A 21,562-nucleotide genomic window follows, 5' to 3' on the forward strand; every position below is an offset into this window, starting at 1 on the left:
CAGGTGTCGTCTCTGAGCCTCTGTACCGCTCGCTGTGGCTGCCCTGGGGTTCAATGTCACACCAGTCCCAAGCTGGCCGGGTTCATACGATGCACTGAAGAGCCCTAGACCAGAAGATGTGGAGCTCACTTCTGGTCCTGTTTCTGCCACTGACCAGCTGTGACCTTAGGCGAGTCCCGTCCTTTCCTAGGGGATGTTTTCTCATCTATAAAATGAGAGAGTTGCTCTATAGTGGGGCTTCTAAATGTCTCTAGTACCCTGCAAGGCAGAGAATTTCTATCCCCCCATGGGCTCTGGGAGAGAGTCACCTGCTTCAAACACATTTCTAGAACGTTATCATAGAATTATATTCTACTTCACAATGCATCCACTTCAGTTCTACAAGAAAGTGCTTTTGACCCACCAATTAAGTTACTTAACCAGTTTTTCCCAAATCTTTGTGTAAAACTTCTCCCTTTGGATGATGCACGTTTACCCCAGAGCTCTGAGCTAGTCCAGTGCACAGATTCTACAGCAAGCTTACAGCCCTCACAGTCAGTGGCTCCAAGAAGGGATGGATTTCAGCCCCACGGCATGCATGACGACCCACAGAACCAGAAAACTCACCTGTTTGTATGAAAGCCATTCATAGGGTTGGTCTGGCTTCCGAGAGCCTAAACATGGGCCATTATCTAAAAAAAGGGAAAAAAAGGAAAAAACAAAAAAATGGATTTAACGTGCATAAATATTCTAATTTGTATCCCACTTTATACTACAAAGTATCAGGTAGACTTTGGTCCCCAGACTAGAAATAAGGAGTTCAGATTGGAAATGTGTTCTCCCTGGGTTCTTGTCTGATTTTTTGTTTGTTTCGCTGTTTTGTTTCTTAAATGGGGCAGGAGAAGAGGAAAGATAAGAGAATATGAGGCAGGGGCGCCCGAGTGGCTCAGTCGGTTAAGCCTCTGCCTTCGGCTCGGGTCATGATCCGGGGGTCCTGGGGTCGAGTCCCACATCAGGCTCCCTGCTCAGTGAGGGGGTCTGCTTCTCCCTCTCCCTCTGCTGCTCCCCCTGCTTGTTCTCTCTCGCCCACTCTCTCTCAAAGAAATAAATAAAATCTTAAAAAAAAAAAGGATATGAGGCAAATACAATTTTTAAGGACACTCAGTCTGTGAATTCTTCCATACCCTATTGGTTTAGAAAGGAGTCAGTAGCTGCATGGTAAAGAAATCCTGGTGTAGGTTTTCAGAAGAATTCCTCAAAATTTCTAAAGTGTAATGCATTCTAACTCAGAATATAAGAAGGAAAAGATGACTCTTAATTGCCCAAATTCTGATGACCTGGGATGTAGTTACATGGGTGAAGCCTTAATTGCAGAGAAACAAAAATAAGGAAAAGAGGCAAAATCAAGAGAAAATAAGGGGATATTTGTGAAAGCAAAAACTAAGAAATATCAGGATGTGTCCTGACTCTAATTTACGTACTGAATAAGCAGGAAGCAAGAAGACCCATATTAAGTATTCACGCTAAGGGCTAGCACAGTAATAATAAATATCACTCGAATCATTTATATTTGGAATCATGAGATTCCTTCTACAGATTAACTCCAAGCTCACTTTATGCTCAGTTTGTAGCTATTGAAGGAAAAGCTATGTCCACCTAAAAAAAAAAAAAAAGAGAAAAAGCTGCCATGTTCCGATGATCAGAGCTGACCACGTACAAGAATGCTTCCTAACTAACCCAGGCTCGCCCGCCAGCTCTGTGGTAAGCTGGGCCTCATCATTCCTTCTACAGGGTGTTTTTTGTCACCTCCCCTCTGGAACAGGGGATCTACATTTCTGTTTTTTGTTTTGTTTTGTTTTTAAGATTTTATTTATTTGACAGAGAGAGACACAGCAAGAGAGGGAACACAAGCAGTGGGGAGTGGGAGAGGGAGAAGCAGGCTTCCCGCGGAGCCTGATGCGGGGCTTGATCCCAGGACCCTGGGATCATGACCTGAGCCGAAGGCAGATGCTTAACGACTGAGCCACCCAGGCGCCCGTCTACATTTCTGTTTTGAGACTATAATGTATGCGGCTTCCCCATTCTGGGTTTGAGTGTCAGCTAAGGTGTCCTGATCCGGTTTGGGGGCCTGGAGGACGGGGGCAGGAAGGCAGAGCACGGCCCAATCAGCAGCTCTGACGAGGCTGGGCCCATGACATGGAGTTTTGTCCTTGAGAAGAGAAGTGGGATGCGCGCGTGTGTGGGTCAGTTGTGAGGATGGGGAGGACCCAGGCTGGACCGATTCACTGCTTCACACGGACTTTTGGCTGTCTCTACTGCTCTGATGAAAACAGAAAGAGCACAAAGGGCCTCATTCTCAGACCCTCTGCCATTCACTGGGACTGCAGTGAAGACCAGGCCAGATACCTCAAGTTCCATCAGTTGTTTTCAGACATGTGCCATATGAAACGTTATTTTATTCTTCGAGAACAGGGACTGGCAATGTCTAGGCTGCAGCCAAATCAAGCCTGCCACCTGTTTTTGTAAACACAGTCTTATGGAACATAGCCTCACTCGTTCATTTACATATTATCTAAAACCTTCAGCTGAGCAGGCCTAACAGAGACCACGTGGCCCGAAGAGCCCACATATTTACTATCTGGCCCTTTTCAGAAAAGGTTTGCAGACCCCAGCTCCAGGACAGTAGGAACTTAAAAAAATACCATACCCAGGCCCTACTAACCAAAAATTTTTTAAACTTTTAAAAAAAATTTAAATTCAATTAATTAACATATAATGTATGATTTCTTTCAGGGGTACAGGTCTGTGATTCATCAGTCTTATACAATACCCAGTGCTCATAACAACACATACCCTCCCCAGTGTCCATCACCCAGCCAAATTTTTGATATAATTGGATGGGGATGGAGCCTGGGCCTCAGTATTTTTTCAAAGCTCCCCAGGGGATATTGCAGTGCAGCCAGGGACAGGAATCCACAGATTCACAGGCAGAGGCCTCCTCCTTATAAGCAGCTCCCTGTGTACAGTTTGAAAAGACGAGGTTTAAAAACTCCACACTGGCTTCTCCTGTCATTCAACAAACTCCCAACTACCTTATCTAGATGCTGGTTTTTGCTCTCCTATAAAGGCTTATCTTATGGTAGTCTAGGAAAATTAAAGCTTAGAATAAGGGCGCCTGGGTGGCTCAGTCGGTTAAGCGTCTGCCTTCGGCTCAGGTCATGATCCCAGAGTCCTGGGATCGAGCCCAGCATCGGGCTCCCTGCTCAGTGGGGAGTCTGCTTCTCCCTCTCCCTGCCGCTCCCACCTGCTCGTGCTCTCTCCCTCTCAAATAAATAAATAAAATCTTTAAAAAAATACTTAAAAAAAAAAACCTTAGGATAAAAAGCTCCTCTCGGGGAAAAAAAAAAAAAAAAAGGCGAAAGTGACCTGCAAAGCAGCTTCCTTCAATCAGTATAGGTTAAGAAGAGTGAGCTCTGTTTTCTTCAACTTCTCTGAAACATTCATATAAGACTTTCATTTTCTAAGTACAGAAAGTGACCAAAAAAATAAAGGTACTGTCTTGAGGTCAGAGGAGAGTCAGAAGTATAATGTAAGTCACCATACTACCAGGATGAATTCATTCTCTGCTAGAAAAACGTAAGAACATTTCTACACATGACTTTGTGGTAATGGGAAAGATTCTATATACATATATACACATCTATACATAGAGAAGTGTTTAATATATAAATATTTTGAAGTGGTTATATGGATATTTACTATCACAGACCAACCCTGACCCTGACACTGACTTTGAACAAGTTCATAATATAGAAGTTTGCTTTCTCTTTAGAATGGGGCTTAATGAATCTGTTACAGCAATACTGGTCAAAAACACATTAGAGCAATCCGATGTTACCAGTACCCAGTAAAAAACAGGGTACTTTTGAGCACATGTCATATGCAGTCCCTGACTGTCAGGGGACTCTAGTCTAGCTAGTTGTAGCAAAAATAAAGGCTAATCACCAAAAGATTTAAATAACAAACAGGGATCCCAGAGACCATTTCTAGGGAGTAACCTGGAACAAGCCAAAACGAAGAGGCTAAAACACAAAGGGGGGCACGGGAAGCGGGGGGGTACTCTCTCCATCACTGAGGACACATTAATGGAGCACCTACTGTGTACCAGTGCCGAGAGAAGAGACGGCCACCTGTTCAAGGAGCCCTGGCGAGTGGGACAGAACAGCAGGTGAATGCCTCTGTGCCCTGGCGGGGCTATTACAGAAATAAGTACAAGATGCTGGGGGAGGGAGGGCCCTCACCTGGAGGTAGGAGATGAAAATGACAGACTAGGGTGGCGTTACAGAAAAGGGAGAAATGCAACAGGAGCTGCAGAGGGTTAGTAAGTGCATAGCAAGCACCCTGGGCTGGAGGTGGGAAAGAAGAGGCTTTATGATCAGGAAAAAGACAAGCGCAAAAAGGCGTGGGGTTATGAGAAAGGGGAGGAGGTCCAGGTTTTGCAAGAAGTTCAGCGTAACTTGAGGAGAGTCTACCCGGAGCCTGGCAGGGAGAGAGGCCGGAAAGGTAGGCAGGAGCCGCGGAGGGCAGGCCGGGTTTCTCAGGCCACTGTTAGTACGGAAGCGTTGGTCCCATGAGCTGACCCTTGCAAAGGGTCTCATAGAACGCTGCTTCCTTGGCATGTCGGTGTTCATTTCTCAAAATATGGGTCTCATGGTCAAGTAAGTCTGAAAATGTTGGATCGGGCCCCGTTAAACCTGTCTTTTGACCTCAGGAAATGTCAGAGCCCAATAATGAGCTGATGTATGTGAGACTCTCCATAAAACTCAGGACACGCTGCAAACCTATTTGACCATAGAACCCACTCTACCTGGGGAGCAGCAAGAGGGGCTCATGTGCTTTGGGGCTCACTCTGGGAGATGCTATGGGAGGAGGGGGACTTGAACAGGTGGAAGTAGATGGAAGATGAGAGCAAATACAACTTCCTCAAGAGAGACCACTTGTTTGTTCTGAATGAAAATCGTTAAGCATTAGTCACACAAGTTCAGAAAATGCTTACTTGACACCTGGATGCCCCTCTGGAAGCCTTCATATAAGGTTCTGACGTCATCGTAGAAATACACCAAGGGCTCATCGCTATCCAGTAGCGGGGATCTCCGAGCACCATCACTACCCTGTGGAAAGAGACAGACTCATGAGCACGTTAAGAGGAAAATGTTAAAAATAAAAAGCCTAACGTGCATGCCCACCAGGCCCTCCATAGGGCCCCTGTGGGGAGCTGCTCAGTATTTGTTGAACGAACGGAAGTGCAGGATTTGCTAAGAGAACTCATTTGTCTGGGGTCAAGTGCAGGCTTCAGAGAATCAAGGCTAAAACCAAACAGCTATCAGAGGGTCCCAGGGGTCTGGCTGGATAAGGCGAAGAGAGCAGGAGGACTGAAAACCTGCGACCAACACACATGCCTTGAGCATCCTCAGACCTCCACCATCAATGGCCCAGAAGTCCAAGGTTGCATCAGCTCTCACGGAAATGACACACCATTCGCTTTTACTTCTATCATGTTATGTATGTTCCTTTTGAGATTACTGCCACTGTTTTATCTCTGTGTCAACAGCAATATAACCTGTTAGGAACTTCTGATTCTCCGGGGAAATCAGATGAGGATACAAGAACTTCTGGTACTACAAGAAAGGACCATTCACAAGTGGGAGACATCATTTCTAGCATGAGGTTTGAAGAAAGCAGAGAGGAAACCCTTCACGAAGAAGGAGCAAAGGCTGGGTCTCAGAGAGCAGAGTCTGAGCACGCAGAGCTGATGGAGAAATGGGATGCATTCCAGGGGGAAGAACCAACATGGAGACCCTTTATAGGTCATGACCACCAGACAGATTTTGATGTATCCTTTTTCTTCTTCTTCTGTTTTTCATTTGTTTGTTTTGTTTTTAGGATTTAGGTAAGATTCTTCATATTTCCTCCTACAAGCTCTCTCCCCAACCAATTTATCATATATGTACTTCAAAAAAAGCAACAGTACAGAAGTATTTTTTTTTAAGATTTTATTTATTTATTTGAGAGAGAGAGAATGAGAGACAGAGAGCATGAGAGGGAGGAGGGTCAGAGGGAGAAGCAGACTCCCTGCTGAGCAGGGAGCCCGATGCGGGACTCGATCCCGGGACTCCAGGATCATGACCTGAGCCGAAGGCAGTCGCTTAAACAACTGAGCCACCCAGGCGCCCCAGTACAGAAGTATTTTAAGAAAAAAAAAAAAAATGACTAGCCCCTATTATCAGTTCGATGAGTTCCTTCCAGACTTTTTTCTATGCTTTACATTTATATAAACTCTTTCATTATCTACAATGTACTAAATATGTGTTTGACACTTGATCTAAAGCTAATCATCATTTTCTGGAATAAATATCACCCAATGATATATGTTACTCATCATCACAGTCTTCTCTATCTTGACAGACACTTTCTAATACCTGCAGCCATGATTCCAAACATGATTATTAATTATAACACACTACTTAATAAAGCAGAGAAGTTATTCTTTGTGTGCACAATGGTGGGAAAATCTCTGCTCTGTAGAATCATGCATTATTATTACCTAATCTCTGAGTCTTGTTTGCTTGTCTGCAAAATGGGGATCCCATGTGTCCACGTCCAGGGTTGTCTTTAGCTAAACAAAATTGGTCCTATCAAATAGGTCCTATAAAATATGTAGAATACTACTCAGACACCCTGTAACGTGCCCTAACTATAATGAGAGTCCTGCTTAGCCTGGATCTTTTCTCCAACAAATACTCGGATTAAAATTCAGAAGCAATTTTGTGGCTTTACCATAAGTACTGGAAGCCTTTTCAACCCAGGAAGCCACCCACCAAGAAGAACCAGGGTATCACGGCTAAGGTAGGAGAAAAAGGAGCAAGGGATGGAGTGACAGAAAATGGGAAAGAGAAAAAAGCTAAGAAAAGAGGTACGCCCGGTAGAGAGGAGCAGACTCTGCAGTAAGTAACGGCCTGCTGCCCATTGGTCCAGCCCAGCCCACTCCGCCTAGCAAGCATGGCCAGGAGGCACAGGCAGCCTGGTAGCCCAGACAGGTCCTCATGACCTCAGCTTAGGAATGGGCTCTCCTCCACCTCTCGTCCTGACACTCGATATCACTTGCATGGTATCACTCAGGGGTTTCTCTGCAAAAGCAATGCTGTCCTCCCCAAGTATTCCACTGAGAACTCCTACAGCTGTCAATGGGGCAGAGGGGAATCAGGTGAGTGAGACACAGAGCTTTTCCCGAAGGAACCCAAGTGACTCTTATCCTTACATCCCCAGAGGTGCTCCACGGCACACAGGTTGAGGCAAGAGTGCTCAGGAAGTCAGAATGAATAGACAGGAGTAGCCTGGAATCTTTGGAGCACAGGCTCGTCCTCGAGCCAAGGTCCCTGAAGGATGGTCTGGGGAACACCAGGCCCTTCTAAGGAAAGCAAATTAGCTTGCCCTTCACCAGATCTACTGAATCAGAAACTCTGGGAGTGTTATCCAGCAGTGCAGCAAGCCCTCCAGGGGATTCTGGAGCATGCTGAAGTGAGAACCACTCACTGGGGACATTAAGGTCCCAGCAGGAAAGTAGTGAAAATGGAATAATGCTTCAGAAAGACATCTACAAGAAGCGAGTAAGCAGCATGAAGAATGGCATGGAGGGAAAAGGACTAGAGAAAAATGTACTCATGTGGGCCTGGGTGAGGGCAGTGGCAAGTGGGAATGGGGAGAAGGGTGACACCAGAAGTAGGAAGGGTTAATGAATGGGATCTGGCCAGTCACTGGGTCTAAAGGAGGTCTAAAAATAGCAGTTCCGTTTAATCAAAAATAGAAGACTGGGCATGGGCACCAGGTTTGAGAAGAGCGTCAGTTTAGCTTTGGATATATGGAGACCATATCCCTTTCAAGATAGTAGGTCAACCTTCCAATTCCTATTTTGAGAATCGCTGCTCTAGAGTATAATCTTATAACAAACTTTTGGTTAAATAATCCTTTGGCTAAGGTTAATTTTTTGGTGGTATACAATCCTCAAAACTTTGAGAAACAGGGAGGTAAAACAGCCAAATCCAAGTTAAAGAAGTTAATTATATCCCAAACAGCCATCATCTTGACAAAGCAACCTGCAGACAAGATATTTATTATTATTCTAATTAGCAATTAGAATATTTAGCAAAGGTTTGAAGATGAAGCAATAAATGAACTCTATGCCAAAAAGGTACACCGTTTAAGGAATAGGTGAAACCGGATAAAAAGTCACACTGTCACTTACTTGTAATATACTCTGTAATTTCAAGAGAGGAGTCTGAATGAAAGGGGAAGGGGGGGCACTAAGCAAGATTTGTGCTTTGAAATTTGTTGTTCTATGAAATGATCACATGTTCCCCTGAAGCAGCATCATTTTTGATGTGCATATGTGCTATTCTTCCTGAACAAAATGCTATTTGTATACGCTGGGTGTTAGCACCTTAATTATACCTACAAAGGGGAGGGACTGCACTCTGAGTGTTGGGAATCACAGCTAAAACAACCGAGCTCAAATGTCTATATGTGCTACAAATCGAGCCATTTCAAAAGGAGGGCATTCCATTACTGGGTCATGCAAGTGCATGTCGCTATTTCTAGGAACACCTACTTAAATGAAAAAAAAAAAAACAACTTCCGGACTTCTGATATAACCTACAGATGGAGGGTAGAGGCCGGGGTTTCAATTCTGCTCAAGAAACAGGGAGAGCGGGGTTCCTGGGTGGCTCAGTTGGTTGGGCATCTGCCTTCTGCTGGGGTAGTGATCCCAGGGTCCTGGGATCGAGCCCCGTGGAGCGGAGGGTGTCCCTGCTCAGCAGGGGGCCTGCTTCTCCCTCTCCCTCTGCCTCTCTCCCTGGCTTGTGCTCTCTTTCTCTGTCAAATAAATAAATAATAAACAAACAAACATATAAATAAATGAAAGAAAGAAAGAAAGAAACAGGGAGAGGTAAGCAGACAACCCCAATTAAACGTGCAGGAAATCAGTCAGTAAGATTGAGTGACGAGGAGGATTATGCTATACACTTCTTTAATGTGGTTTTAGAGTTTTTCCAATTTAAAAAATTAGAGAAGATCGTGAGTCAAACACACTATGATCACATCAGTGGTCCTGAGTCCATTCGGCAACATCTATATAAGCTAAGGTCCCTCTTGAGGTCAGTCTCCCAACGTGAGCTGAATTAGGACATGAAAGTTCAAGTTCCATGTGGGGCCAGTAAGGGCAGGACCACAGTGGACATCTGCATATCCGTGGTTCCCAAGACCAGAACCTTTGCCAATATGGGCCCTTGCTCCCGCTTTCTGAAAGTTCACTTTATGACACTTGACCTTTATGAAAGACCCACATTAGTAGTACCTGTTTTCACTAACCAGACGAAATCTGAAGAGGAGTTTTGAGTTCATGCGAAGAGGAGTTTTGCGTTCATGCGAAAAGGAGTTTTGTGTTTACGTAGGTCTTTTGTAAAACGGAAGTGGCATAACTTGAACTTTTGGAAAGTGGGGGACACTCTTGCTTTATGCCATTTAGGCTTACAAAAGCTTTCATAGGGGCGCTCTACTTTTGGATAGCAGGGGAAACCTATATTTGATAAAAAGGACTCTTGATGGTGAGAGTCATTTTGTGCACTCTCATATTTAAATGCCAAAAGGGAATTACATCCTTGAGGATTTCTGGGGGATAGAAAGATCCAGGCTTTATAAACCGGTCTCGTTCCTCTCAGTCTAGAAAATGGATATCTGCAGGTCATGACATTCAAGTTCCTCTTGTGTTACTGCTGTTTACTCCTGCTGGGGGGGAGGGGCAAGAAGAGGGAGGGAGACAAGGCAGGCAAGGAGAATGTGTAACTTGTAAGGAAGCTGTTGAAGACGTGGCTGGATTTTCATGTTAAATCCATCTCCAGGGGGAAAAGCAGCGGGTAGAATCACAGTCCTGGGGGCATGGGCACGGGATTTTTTTGTTGGCTTTTTTTTTTTTTTTCTGTTGCCAATATGTTCCATGTGAAATATTCTTCCCAGCACTTATATTTTTACATGCATCTTACCCTGCCCAGAACACCACTGTCTGCTTCTCAGGCACAAAAACCACTCTTCCATCCAGTGACCTCTTAGAGAGACTCCCTGGCCATTGATTCTCATTTCCAGCAACGCTACATCTTTGCTATATGAGCCAGGGCCTTTAAAGGCCAGCCAGTCGGTGACTTTCCCAACCATACTTCCCAAACGCGAACAGACAAAACACACGTAGACTCCCCATGATATGCTGAACTGTCTATGTCCCAGGATAATGGGGAACCCTCAGGTTCACGGCTCATGCTCACCATTGAACTAGCTGACTTCCCGAGATCCTTTATGCCGAGGGAGGAAAGAAAGGGCAGAACCATCACATCACAATCAGTGCTGGGTTCTGTCATCTGAATGCAGGAAAGCTGGAAGCTAAGTGAGTATTTCCTGAGCGCCTCTTACACACCAGGGGCTCTTCAGGTGAGAAAAGAGCCCCAGGGCAAGGCTTTGGCAGGACATCTAAAATGTCCTGGACTGAGCTCCGCGGACATCCGGTATGGTAAGAGGTTTTTGTGAATCCTGAGCAGGTTCAAACTCACCCACATACCGCTCATCTCTACCTTCGAGGAGCCAGGCCCAGATCACCGGGGGCCGACTCGGTTATTTGGTTCTTCAACACCTTCCTCTAATCCTCAGAAGGGCTTCCATTTCAACCCCCCTCCCCAGTTTCCTACTTCCTGAGCCCCCGCTATCCCAAGGGGAGGATGTGCTTCGGTGGGGATCGGGGGCTGGCACGGCACTTAGAAACTATAGTTCTGTGCCCCCAAGCCCATTTCAATGTCATCACCAGGGCAAACCAGCCAACCACCAAAGGGAAAATAGCATCCTCCCACCTCCACGAGAGGGAAGAAAGTCTGGAGCCACCAAATCCAAAACCCACAAACACACATTGTGCCAGCAAAACAAAACTGCCTACAGCATCTCTACATGCCTGCCATTTAGAATATGCGAGACATTCTGCTCCACTTTTGACTATTCTAAAGGGAACCAGTGTCTTTCTTATCCATGGTTGGCCTTCTAGACACGAATGTGAGAAGCAGGGATTTTTGTCGAGAGGCTCAGAAAGTTGGTATTTGTCATTTGGCATGAGTTGACCCTGCCTGGGTGCAGGCTATTTGTAAACTTAAATAAATATTCCAGCACACACTTCTGTCATTTATAAATATACACGTTCTCTGCTTAACGAAGCCTCTGAGAGGCAGCATCCTTCGTACAAAATCAAATTGCATTGTCAGACCTGCTTTACCGTATTCCTATTAAGTGAACGGATTAAGCTTTTACTGCCCAGTTAAATGGAACTGAGGAATAAATTTTTCTAAAACAATCATCTTTCTTTCTTTGAATTCCTAAAGGCAGCTACTTAATATCCTCTGTGGCCCGGTCTTGGCAGGGAGATCAGAAACTCTGCCTTCAGTTCTCTGTCATGCCTGTCCTTCGCTGTTGTGCCCACTCACCCAACCACCACTGCCCCGTGACCAGCACCACCTCATTCAAATCCCTAGTCACTTTCAATTAGTAGATGAGCCTAAAAACATATAGAAGCTCAGTTAAGTTTCCTACAACGTGAGTGCAGTTAAGAAAAAGTAATCAGCAAGGTTTTTCATGCTTGGTCATTAAGAAGCCTGCAGAGTCTTAGAAGAGGTGCTAAAGTTACGGCAAGGTATGAGAATGCTGATGTTTGCACACTCCCAGAATAATACGTCTAAACAAAAACACCCCTCCAAATACATTCTCTCCATCCACTCCCACTGCCCCAACTGCTAGGACTGCTTGTTGAAAATGCCCTCAGATGCCATAACGCTTCAGAAAAAATGTGTCTGAAAACTCTCTGAACGCCACAGCAGCCAAGCTGCTAGGGATAAGATTAAAAAGGCAAATCTTTAAAAAAAAAAAAGAAGAAGAAAGAAAGGCAAATCTTTGCATACATCTTTGTTTGACCACACACCCCGTTATTTTGCCATCAGGTGAGAAAACAGCCCCAGGGCAAGGCTTTGGCAGGACATCTAAAATGTCCTGGACCCAGCTCCGTGGACATCCGGTATGGGCAGTGGGGGAAGCACGGGCAGTGGGGAAATACTGACCAGGACACCTGCAATTACAAACGGCAAGTAAATGAAGGTTAATGCCCCCAAACAGGGATTTACACAATTATCTGTACATTAAGTATATACAATTTACACATTATTGACAGGTTTGAAGCCAGCGATCAAACCAGGAGATTCTCTGGAAGTCCCACCCAGACTTCTAGTCGACCATTCCGAGCCTTCCCAGGGATGAGAATTCTGTTTTTATTTAGGCTTCTATTTACAAGTGACTGCAGAAACAACTAGACTGTTCCTAATACTCCTCCCTTCCTCTTCACGCTCCCCTGCGACCTCCCACCGGGTTCAAATTCATGAGTCTAACACCCCCTCTTACAGGTGCTCTGCCACAGACCGCCAGAAAGGCGGCCATGCTTCCACTAGCTGAACGCACCTGCCCTTCCCAGACAACGTCTCTTCCTGCTCTGCCCTGGCAGCTCCCACGCGGACCCTCCCTGCACCTCTGCCTCATGGCCGAGTTTGCCCCCGCCCCACTGGAAAACAGCGCCCCCACTCGGAACCAGCCCCAGCCATTCAAGTCCAGCGCAGTGCCATTCTTTGCCTTTTGTTCTTCCAGCTTTACTGAGGTGTCATTGATAAAACCGTGAGGCCCCTAGAGTGTACCCAGAGTGTTGCCTACAGTGTGAAAAGATTCTCACCATGGAGTCATTAACATCTCATCACCTCAGAATTTACATTATTTTTTCATTTTTCGGTGAAAACACTTCAGTCCTACTCTCTTAGCGAATTTCAATTGTACAGTGCAGTGTTCTCAACCGCAGTCGCCATGTTGTAGGTGAGCGCCTCAGGCCTTGCTCAGGGGGCAGCTGAAAGTTTGGGCCTCCAGCCCCAGGCAACCCCCCTTCTCCTCACTGCTTCTGTGAGTCAACTTCTTTGGGTCATTTTCACTCTCTGGATTGCCGATGTCATGACCCCAGAGGCAGGCCGTTTGTCTGTGCAAGTCCCACGCGAGTCGTCGTCAAGACTTAAAACCACGCTATCTGTGGCGCACTGGTTCACAGGCCAGATGTGTGACATTTAGTTTGCTCCTTTCAGAGTTCTTATGGGAGAATGAACCAGAGTTCTAGCTCGAGGGCAGGAGTCCTTGGCGGTACTGCCCTCTGGCCTGTAAACTGCAGGAGGCCAGCGGCCTCTTCTTCCCAGGGATTGTGCACACATTACTTGGCCGATGTTCAAGTGCTTCTGAATGGATGTCTGTCAGATCATTACTCTGTGACTCACGGAGGATGAAATCCAGAGTGTCACATCCTCCATAAGAGACCATCTGGAGTACGGGATTAAAATGCTACAGCAAGCTGCTAACCGTATATAGCCCACCATGTGGACGGGTCAATCCCAAGCTCTCATGCTGAAGGAGGAGCCAGCCATCATGCGCCTGAAGGTCACTAGCTCACCTGGTGTGAAAGTCATCTAACTTAGACAAGATGACTGACACCCAAAGAACCGGTTCTGCATCTTGAAAGATATGAACCCACACTAGAACCAAGGAGCCATAACTAACAAGTTTAAACAGTGAATCTGTTACAGACTAATTGGTTTAGTTGACAAAGGTAAATTTGAAACGAAGTTCTGATATTCTTAAAATGAAGTCTCAGAAAGGCTATGGATTTATTGGTATAAAAAAGTTTTTGGGGGGCGGGCGCCTGGGTGGCTCAGTTGGTTAAGCGACTGCCTTCGGCTCAGGTCATGATCCTGGAGTCCTGGGATCGAGTCCCGCATTGGGCTCCCTGCTCAGCGGGGACTCTGCTTCTCCCTCTGACCCTCCCCCCCCCCCCCATGTGCTCTCTCTCTCTCTCTCATTCTGTCTCAAATAAATAAATAAAATCTTTAAAAAAAAAAAAAAGTTTTTGGGGGGCGCCTGGGTGGCTCAGTCGGTTAAGAGTCTGCCTTCAGCTTGGGTCATGATCTCGGGGTCCTGGGATCAAGACCAGCCTTAGCTCCCTGCTCAGCCGGGAGTCTGCTTCTCCCTCCCCCTCGGCCCCTCCCCCTGCTTGTGCGCTCGCTCGCATGAATAAATAAAATCTTAAAAAAAACACAAACTTTTTGCATCCTAAAATTTACTTCCTTCTCTAATATTTAAAAACAAAGCAAATAACTTGGGTTTTCATTTAAGTACATTATAATCTAGCAGTAGTTACCCAAAATCTTTCCATCTTAATTTGACAAGTAAGCTATCTCAAGGCCTATCTCTCACTGCTTAAAGGAATTCTCATATTCTTTCTACTACCTCCTTCAGCAATTACAATGATTCCTTTTTATACTTTGGAATGGTTTGTTGCCTTGATCCCTTAAACTCTGGTAGGTGGGCCTATGACCCCATCAGCACCAAGTTTTGCTCTGACCCCATCTATTTCCAACCTGGTGCAGGGGCAGAGGAGGAGGCGAGGCAGAAGCTCACCAGAAGTCCACTTTTGCTGCTAGCTCAGTTCCATGTTCCCAGCCCCGGGCCTCACTCCCATCCCATCCTTGATGGTGTCTGATCCCACACCCAACCTGTGCGGGAAGCTCAGACTCTATTCTTCTATTACCTGTTCCTTTTCTTCCTTCCATACCATCACTACCTGCAGACTCATTTGCCTGCAATACCCATTTTCAGAAGAGGCTGCTCCTGGGTCCAAAGGTCTAGCCACTGGCTCTTCAAATTAATGTAGGTAGGGGCACCTGGGTGGCCCAGTCAGTGAAGCATCTGCCTTCAGCTCAGGTCATGATCCTGGGGGTCCTGGATTGAGCCCCGCATCAGGCTCCCTGCTCTGCGGGGAGCCTGCTTCTCCCTCTCCCTCCCACTCCCCCTGCTTGTGCTCTCTCTCTCTGTCAAATAAATAAAATCTTAAAAAAATTAATATAGACAGACCCAAACTTTCCTTATTATCCTTATTTTCCTCCTCCCCCTGCCCCTGAAAAGCCCTACCTATAATATATAACTTTCAACTACCGTAATGAAAGCAGCAGAACAGAGCTCTTGATATTCTACTAGCTGTATGATACAATTTTGCTTCTTTGGATTCAGCTGTTTTCTTGTATATAAAACATGACCGTTAAAAGAGGAGGCCTTTTTAGAAGAAGAAAACTAACATTTACTGAACACTTAGTATGGGCCAAGTGGACACTCTGCAAGTATCTATGCAGTCCGCTTAATGTCCACGAGGGAGGACAGAAACTGTCACTCCTGTTTTCCAGGAAGCTGAAGGTCAGGAAAGTCAGGGGAACTTGCCCAAAGCTGCCTGGTCTAAGCAGAGGAGCCAGGCCCAGCCTCTACCACATCCGCCGCTTCCCTGGTCCCTTCCAGCACCATCATGCTCTCCTCTGTCCCTTAGCCGCAACCACCACGGCCTGGGCCCTCACGGGTCCCGAAGGGATTCTAGTCACTGCGGCGAAGGTCATCCTCACCAAGGGACATGGGGATCTCAGGCAACAGGCAGAGGCAAGCTGAAACCTGGAAACATGCACGTCACTTGTGAAAGTGATTAAGGGCCACACGGACACAGGAAAACTCGCTTCCCTCCACAGCTCAGAGTTCAGGCAGCGCTTCGGGCCCCGAAACCACAGGCATAGCCCTCTAAACTCGGTCCAGATCAAATATGCCTGAAAGTTAGGAAAGGCTTGTTGGATTCTGTTCCAAACTCCGGTTTCTCTGTCCTGTTCTGCAGCCTATGTCCTCACTGCCTTTCCTACATGGGGCTACAGCTCGAGTGCTAACATAACTTTTTTTTTTTTTTAATTTTCTTCATTTGAGAGCGAGAGAAAGGGGGAGAGAGACAGAGCACAAGTAGGGGGGAAGGGCAGAGGGAGAGGGAGAAGCAGACTCCCCGCTGAGCAGGGAGCTCAATGCAGGGCTCGATCCCAGGACCCTAGGGTCATGACCTGAGCCTAAGGCAGACGCTTAACCGACTGAGCCACCCGGGAGCCCCTTTGACCCTGACTTATAAAAGGAAATGTCAGAAGCTGTAACTTATCAAGAACTTCTGTGCTGCTACTTTATGAAGGTGTAGCTTGGAATCAGCCGCTGTGAGGAGTAATGAGATGCAGCAAAACCGAAAAGTGCAGATTCCTCTCATTTTAATATCCAGGTAAGGTTTATGGGAAAAGGAGGGTAAAAATCTGGATGCGAAATCGGGGCAGGGGGCGGGGGATCAGGGTGTGGAGTGGCAAATGGCACTTACTTGTTTTCAAAGTAGGAACAAAACAACATTTTATTCTGGCAATCAGTTCCTCGGACCGTGCCAGATATGCCGGCTCTTCATGAATACATAATGAAGTGAATTCAGTGCTTCTTTCTGCCATAGCAGTCCGTATGACCATGCTAGCTATGTAAAAGCCCCTATAATTACCGAGTATCAGAACTCAAAGCTCGTCTTAAATTCAATATTTTAAGTTCTTTCTTAGAAATGCAAAGCAAATTTTGTAACTATTCCTAAGACCTAGAAGTTCTGAAAATCAGAGCTAAATCCATTTCTATAAGTGAAAAGAAAAATCAGGAGGCCTCTCTGCGAGGCAGTGGAATTGGAGATTTTAATTTTCTTTCTGCTTATCGGTAATTTTTAATCTGTCCTACGGAGGACATGCATGCTTATTTTCCCAAGTCTCACAATGACTTTATGCTTAGCTGGAGCTTAAAAAGCACACTGTAAGCACCTCCACAATTTCTCATACAATACATATTAGGCATTTACAGTTACTGCTAAATTATAAATATCTTAAATCTGCACTTGCCAAGTACTCTTTCCATAGCGATGGTAATGCTACTATGAGACACCAGGTCCTCCTCCAGAAAAAAAGGAATGTCAGAAACCTCACACACATCTATTAGGAAAATTGAATTCTACTCTTTCATGGTTTGTGATTAGCTGAGGTAAAATATTAAGTCACGTTCACCTTCTAAACAAGGTATAGAACCAACTTTTCTTGGCAATAATTCAGTCATTCTATTTTTACATTTTGGCATGAATTAGACTGACATATCTTCCATATATTTTAGAAGTTTCAAATTAATGAATCCAATCAATTGTCTAAAGGAAAGCAAAGAACTAAAACCCTATAAATAACAAAGAGGTACTCAATGAAGGCCAAGGCTTCATTTGAAAGGGCACCTCTCCTGCTCATGGCCATCAGCCTGGGGAGCAGGGCAGGATGGGGAAGAAGAAACATTCTTTACGTGTGTTGAAAGTTATAAATACTGAAAATCGATTCTGCCCTGGGTAGGGGAAAGCGAGAGACTACAATGCAGAGAGTAGGCCAAGAGGCCCAGCACCAGTGAGAACCTGGCTGCTTCATCTTTTCAACCCCTCACGTTTTGTACTAAAGAGATTCAGAAGGGAAGGAAGGCAGAGCCAAAGCATTAAGAAAGAATCTTTCTGAAAAGCGTCCTTAGCTTTCCCCGTGCCATCCCACCCATTCAGCCCTAATGAGGGAACACACGCTCTGGTTTCATTTTCATGACGACATGAACATGGCCTGTAATTTGCCCAAGTTCTATACAACCATGGTCTTCAACAACTCAACCTTCGATATCTCCTGAACGCCCTTGGCTTGTTCATGTCCTACCTGAAATTCTGTGGTCATGTTATTCTGGCAAGTTCCTAGCCTCACCTTTTCCTAGGCGAAATCTCAGAGTTCCTTTCAAAAGCTGGGGGAGGTGTTCCAAGTATCAGGTATACCACAGATGAAATCCTTCCTTCCGGAACGTTTGTTCGACAACTCTCTTCTCTGTGAGCCCTGCAGGAGCAGCAACTCTATGCCTATCCTTTCCCACTCACGGAACCCTCTGGGCCTCCTGCAGCGCCTGGCATAGGGTTGAAACTCAATAGGATTTGTGCAATGAGCCTCTGTGTGACTAAAGGGAGACACCCCACCAACAGCACCTCCTTTGTCCCTCTGCCCTATATTTTGGCCCCTACCCTCCATCTACTACCCCGTTGACAAACTTTGGTGTGTTGAGCACATTTTGGCTTACAAAGCGCCCTTGCAAACAAGTATTTGAAGGTGACTGATGTCGACCAAGATAGCACTCAACATGGGAATCCGGGGGAACACAGAGAAAATGCACACGGCAGGCAGGCCGGCCCCTCCACTTACCGCCACCTCCACAGACTGCATGGAGAGGTCGCATGGTGGCTTCAGGGCTTTGGGCCTCGTGGCGTACCAGAAGGTGGTGAGCGCTGCAAAAGCTCCAAAGCCCATGAGCGTGTTGGTCGGCAGCGTGCGAACGTATTGTCGGAAGTCAGCCAGCTCTGGCATTCGAAAATACCGGAACAGCTCGTGGGCTTGCATCGTCCCGTGTTGGTGGTTCCCTAAGCTGAATTCTGTCAAAAGAGAAAAATGTCACATTCCTCTCAGGAAGGCAAGACTTGTCTCCAGAATTCCCAAAGGCCAGCCATCCGGCTTGATGCCTGGCTGACCGATCAAGGCATTAAGCCCACAGTCTAATGGTCCAGCTCTTTTCTTGGCTGTCAAATGTCATTTCTCTAAAAACCCTTTAGAAATTCATTTTATGTCTATCATTTTGTGTCGAGCTTCCATTCCCCACATTAAAAAGGTTTCGCTCACGAAGAATTCTTGTCACAACACGCTCAAGTGGCGTAAGTTACCACCTTCTTCCCTGATACCGTCTCTGTTCTCTTCCACCTGATCAGATACACTCAACTCTCCTTATCATGGCTAATGAGAAGAAAGAGACAGAAGTACAAATAAGCCCACACCACCTAACGGCCGTCCGCGCCTGCTTCTTCCCACGCATCTCAGAACTAGCTCCCAATGGGTAAAACACACCAACCTAAATTCCAACGTGCCTCTCACCTTCCCCATACTCTGTACCACAAAAGCAGCAATACAAATGCAAGGCAACTGTAGTTCGCTATTCTGATCAAACAATCTCCTTTATATTCCTTGAGATACTATAGCTAAAATATTATAATGATAAAAGGGTGCACATAAACTTTAAACCAACCACCAAATATCTAGAGAGAGATTGCAGCATAGTATCTGAGAAAAAGTACAGAATGGTACTTAAGATCCCAGATTCAAGAGCCAAATCCTGTCTTCCCAGCTTATTAGCTGTAGGATTGGGGACACGCTACTTCGCCTCCCTGAGCCTTGTTTCCCTATAAATGGAGGCTGAAAATAGTAGCAATCTCGTGGGGCTTTTATAATGACTAAATGATTTACACCGACAGCTTAGAATGGCATGGGGCACCAGAAACTGCTCAATACATTCTAGGTACTACCATTATTTCACCTACCAAGATTCTGTGATTAGTCCTGTGTGCAGAACAGGAAGGGATAGAGTTAATTAAAAACAACGCTTGCCCACAAAGAGTTTACAAACAAAATTAAGAAGCCAAAAACACACAGAAGAAAACTAGATGAAAAGCCTCACACTGGATGTTACAGACAACTTATATATACATCATTATAAAAAGTGTGCAGTACAGATAATAAATAAGAGTAATTCTAACGAGAAAACTATTGATGAAGAAGTGCTTTAAAGCGCCTTTGACAGTAAAGGGAAGGGCATCATAGTAAATGCTCTGAAGGCTTTTCTCAAAAACAGCCTGCCAACCCGCCAAGTGCTAACGTTTTAGCTATCATTCAGAAGGTATTTGTGAGCTACTTATTATATGTTCTTTTAAATAGCTAGGTCACAAGGCTGAAGATAATTTTTTTTTTTCAAATACAGACATCTTTACATTTCAACCTATACTATCGTTCATTTTTTTTTTAATCGGGTAGCAGAGGATTCAGCTTTCACTGGCCACCAATCCTGTAGTATATTTGCTCAGCTCAGACAGTCTTGTGCTACAACAGCTCTGTGTAGGCGCGCGCACACACACACACACAGAAGAAATTTCCAGGTTTTACGTAACAGTCGAGAAGGAACAGATAAGCAAGACTTCTTCAGGTCATAATCGTGGAGACAGAGCTCCAGGACTTACAAAACCACTCACCATCTGTGCCACCCAGAGCTGACGGCTAGGTGACACGCCATGCAGCCATGCAGAGCAGAAGAGGTGGTGACGGTGGGGGTGGGAGGGGGGCTGGAGGAGCTCAGCTGCCGCTTACCGGACCTGCCAAGGTCTCTCAGGGCATTAGTCACATGCCGACTCCTGCACTGGGCTAAAGGTAACTAGCAGACAAAACTCATACTTGACTTCCCAGGAGGAGACAGGCTGGAGGAGGGGCCAATGAGCAGCTGGGAGCAGAGTCACCCCACTGCTCCACCCATGGGCAGGGACAGGCATCTGCCAGTGCCAGATCTGAAAACGGACACTGTTTTCTTTCTGCTTGGCTTCCCAATAAGAAGAGACAATGGACAGAGTTTTTTTAAAAACACCAGCAAAATACATGATCAGATGTTGGGTGGTTATATCAGACCAAGGAAGAAACAGATTGTCCGTAGTATACTCCCAGCAGATTCATTCTAGATGAATGCATAGGAACTGAGCTACTCTAGTCGGTGCCCAGGGCGGAGCACCCGGCGTGTGCCAGGCCCTGTGCCCAGCAGCCGGGAGGGTGGTGCTGATGACCCAGTGTAGGGTCTCCATGGGCAAACTGGCTGGTGGGGAAGCCACGAAATAAAGCAAGAAGCGTTACCACCGGTGGGAGCCGGGATGAGGCAAGGCCTCTGGCAGGAAGGCACGTGCGTACACTGAGACCGTGAGGATAAGCAGACAAATCGAGTCTGGCCCCTTTTGGCACCGAGTGGGCAGGTTTCATAAACAGCACTGCCACCCTAAGAACGCGAAGCAAGCTGACGTGTACAATGTGCAAACCTGCCTTCCCCTCCAATCATCCCACCTTCCAGCCGTCCTCATACCCACGGCACCCCAAATCTGAAGAGGACTTTCCCACCCCTCACACACACACACACACACACACACACACGCGCGCGCGCACACACATACACACACACCCCTGCCCTTGTCTCTTCTCTCCCACAGGTCCCTGAGGTGATTTCCATAAAACCTAGATAGCGTGAATTTGCAGGGGCTGCTCAACAGAATCCCATCTCTGTGTGAGAATACGAAATAATTCCCCCATGAACAAATGCACTCAGAAGCTGGTGATTTTTTTTTTTTCTATTTTAAGCATCAGCAGTAGCCAAGCTGTAGACAGCATTAGACTAAGAAAGAAAGAAAAGAAAAAGTCTATTTCTAGAGATAAGAAATAAACTAAGAGACTAAAAAACTAAGAAAGAAAACCTGGAAAAAAACAAAAACTTCAGAAAATGACTGATTTAGTAGCACCCATGCAAGAATATTTAATCTGACATGAGTCTGTAATGCTAAGGGTTTAAATCCAGCTACATTCTTATCTTTAGTGGGTAATGACAAGGTATAGCAGTTTAATTCATGCCTCTCAGTGGGCAGCCAGGT

The 21,562-nt window shown here is 45.8% G+C and overlaps 1 protein-coding gene across 4 annotated transcripts in view; it reads right to left on the bottom strand.

The window, feature by feature from the left end:
• The window catches only part of ACSL1 (acyl-CoA synthetase long chain family member 1), a 71,003-nt gene that overhangs the window by 25,422 nt on the left and 24,019 nt on the right, over positions 1-21,562 (bottom strand). For 2 of the 4 annotated variants that reach the window (XM_021694263.1, XM_021694265.1), the window contains exons 2-4: positions 18,267-18,493; positions 5,036-5,150; positions 607-671 (exon numbers count right to left, since the gene is read on the bottom strand). In XM_021694263.1, the coding sequence (XP_021549938.1) occupies positions 607-671; positions 5,036-5,150; positions 18,267-18,461 (375 nt within the window). In that variant the 5' untranslated portion in view covers positions 18,462-18,493. Of the gene's footprint in view, positions 1-606; positions 672-5,035; positions 5,151-18,266; positions 20,022-20,134; positions 20,572-21,562 lie in introns of those variants that run through there. The other 2 variants (XM_021694264.1, XM_044912811.1) reach the window with 2 other exon arrangements.

This window comes from Neomonachus schauinslandi, chromosome 2, assembly GCF_002201575.2.
Source record: "Neomonachus schauinslandi chromosome 2, ASM220157v2, whole genome shotgun sequence".
NCBI lineage: Eukaryota > Metazoa > Chordata > Mammalia > Carnivora > Phocidae > Neomonachus > Neomonachus schauinslandi.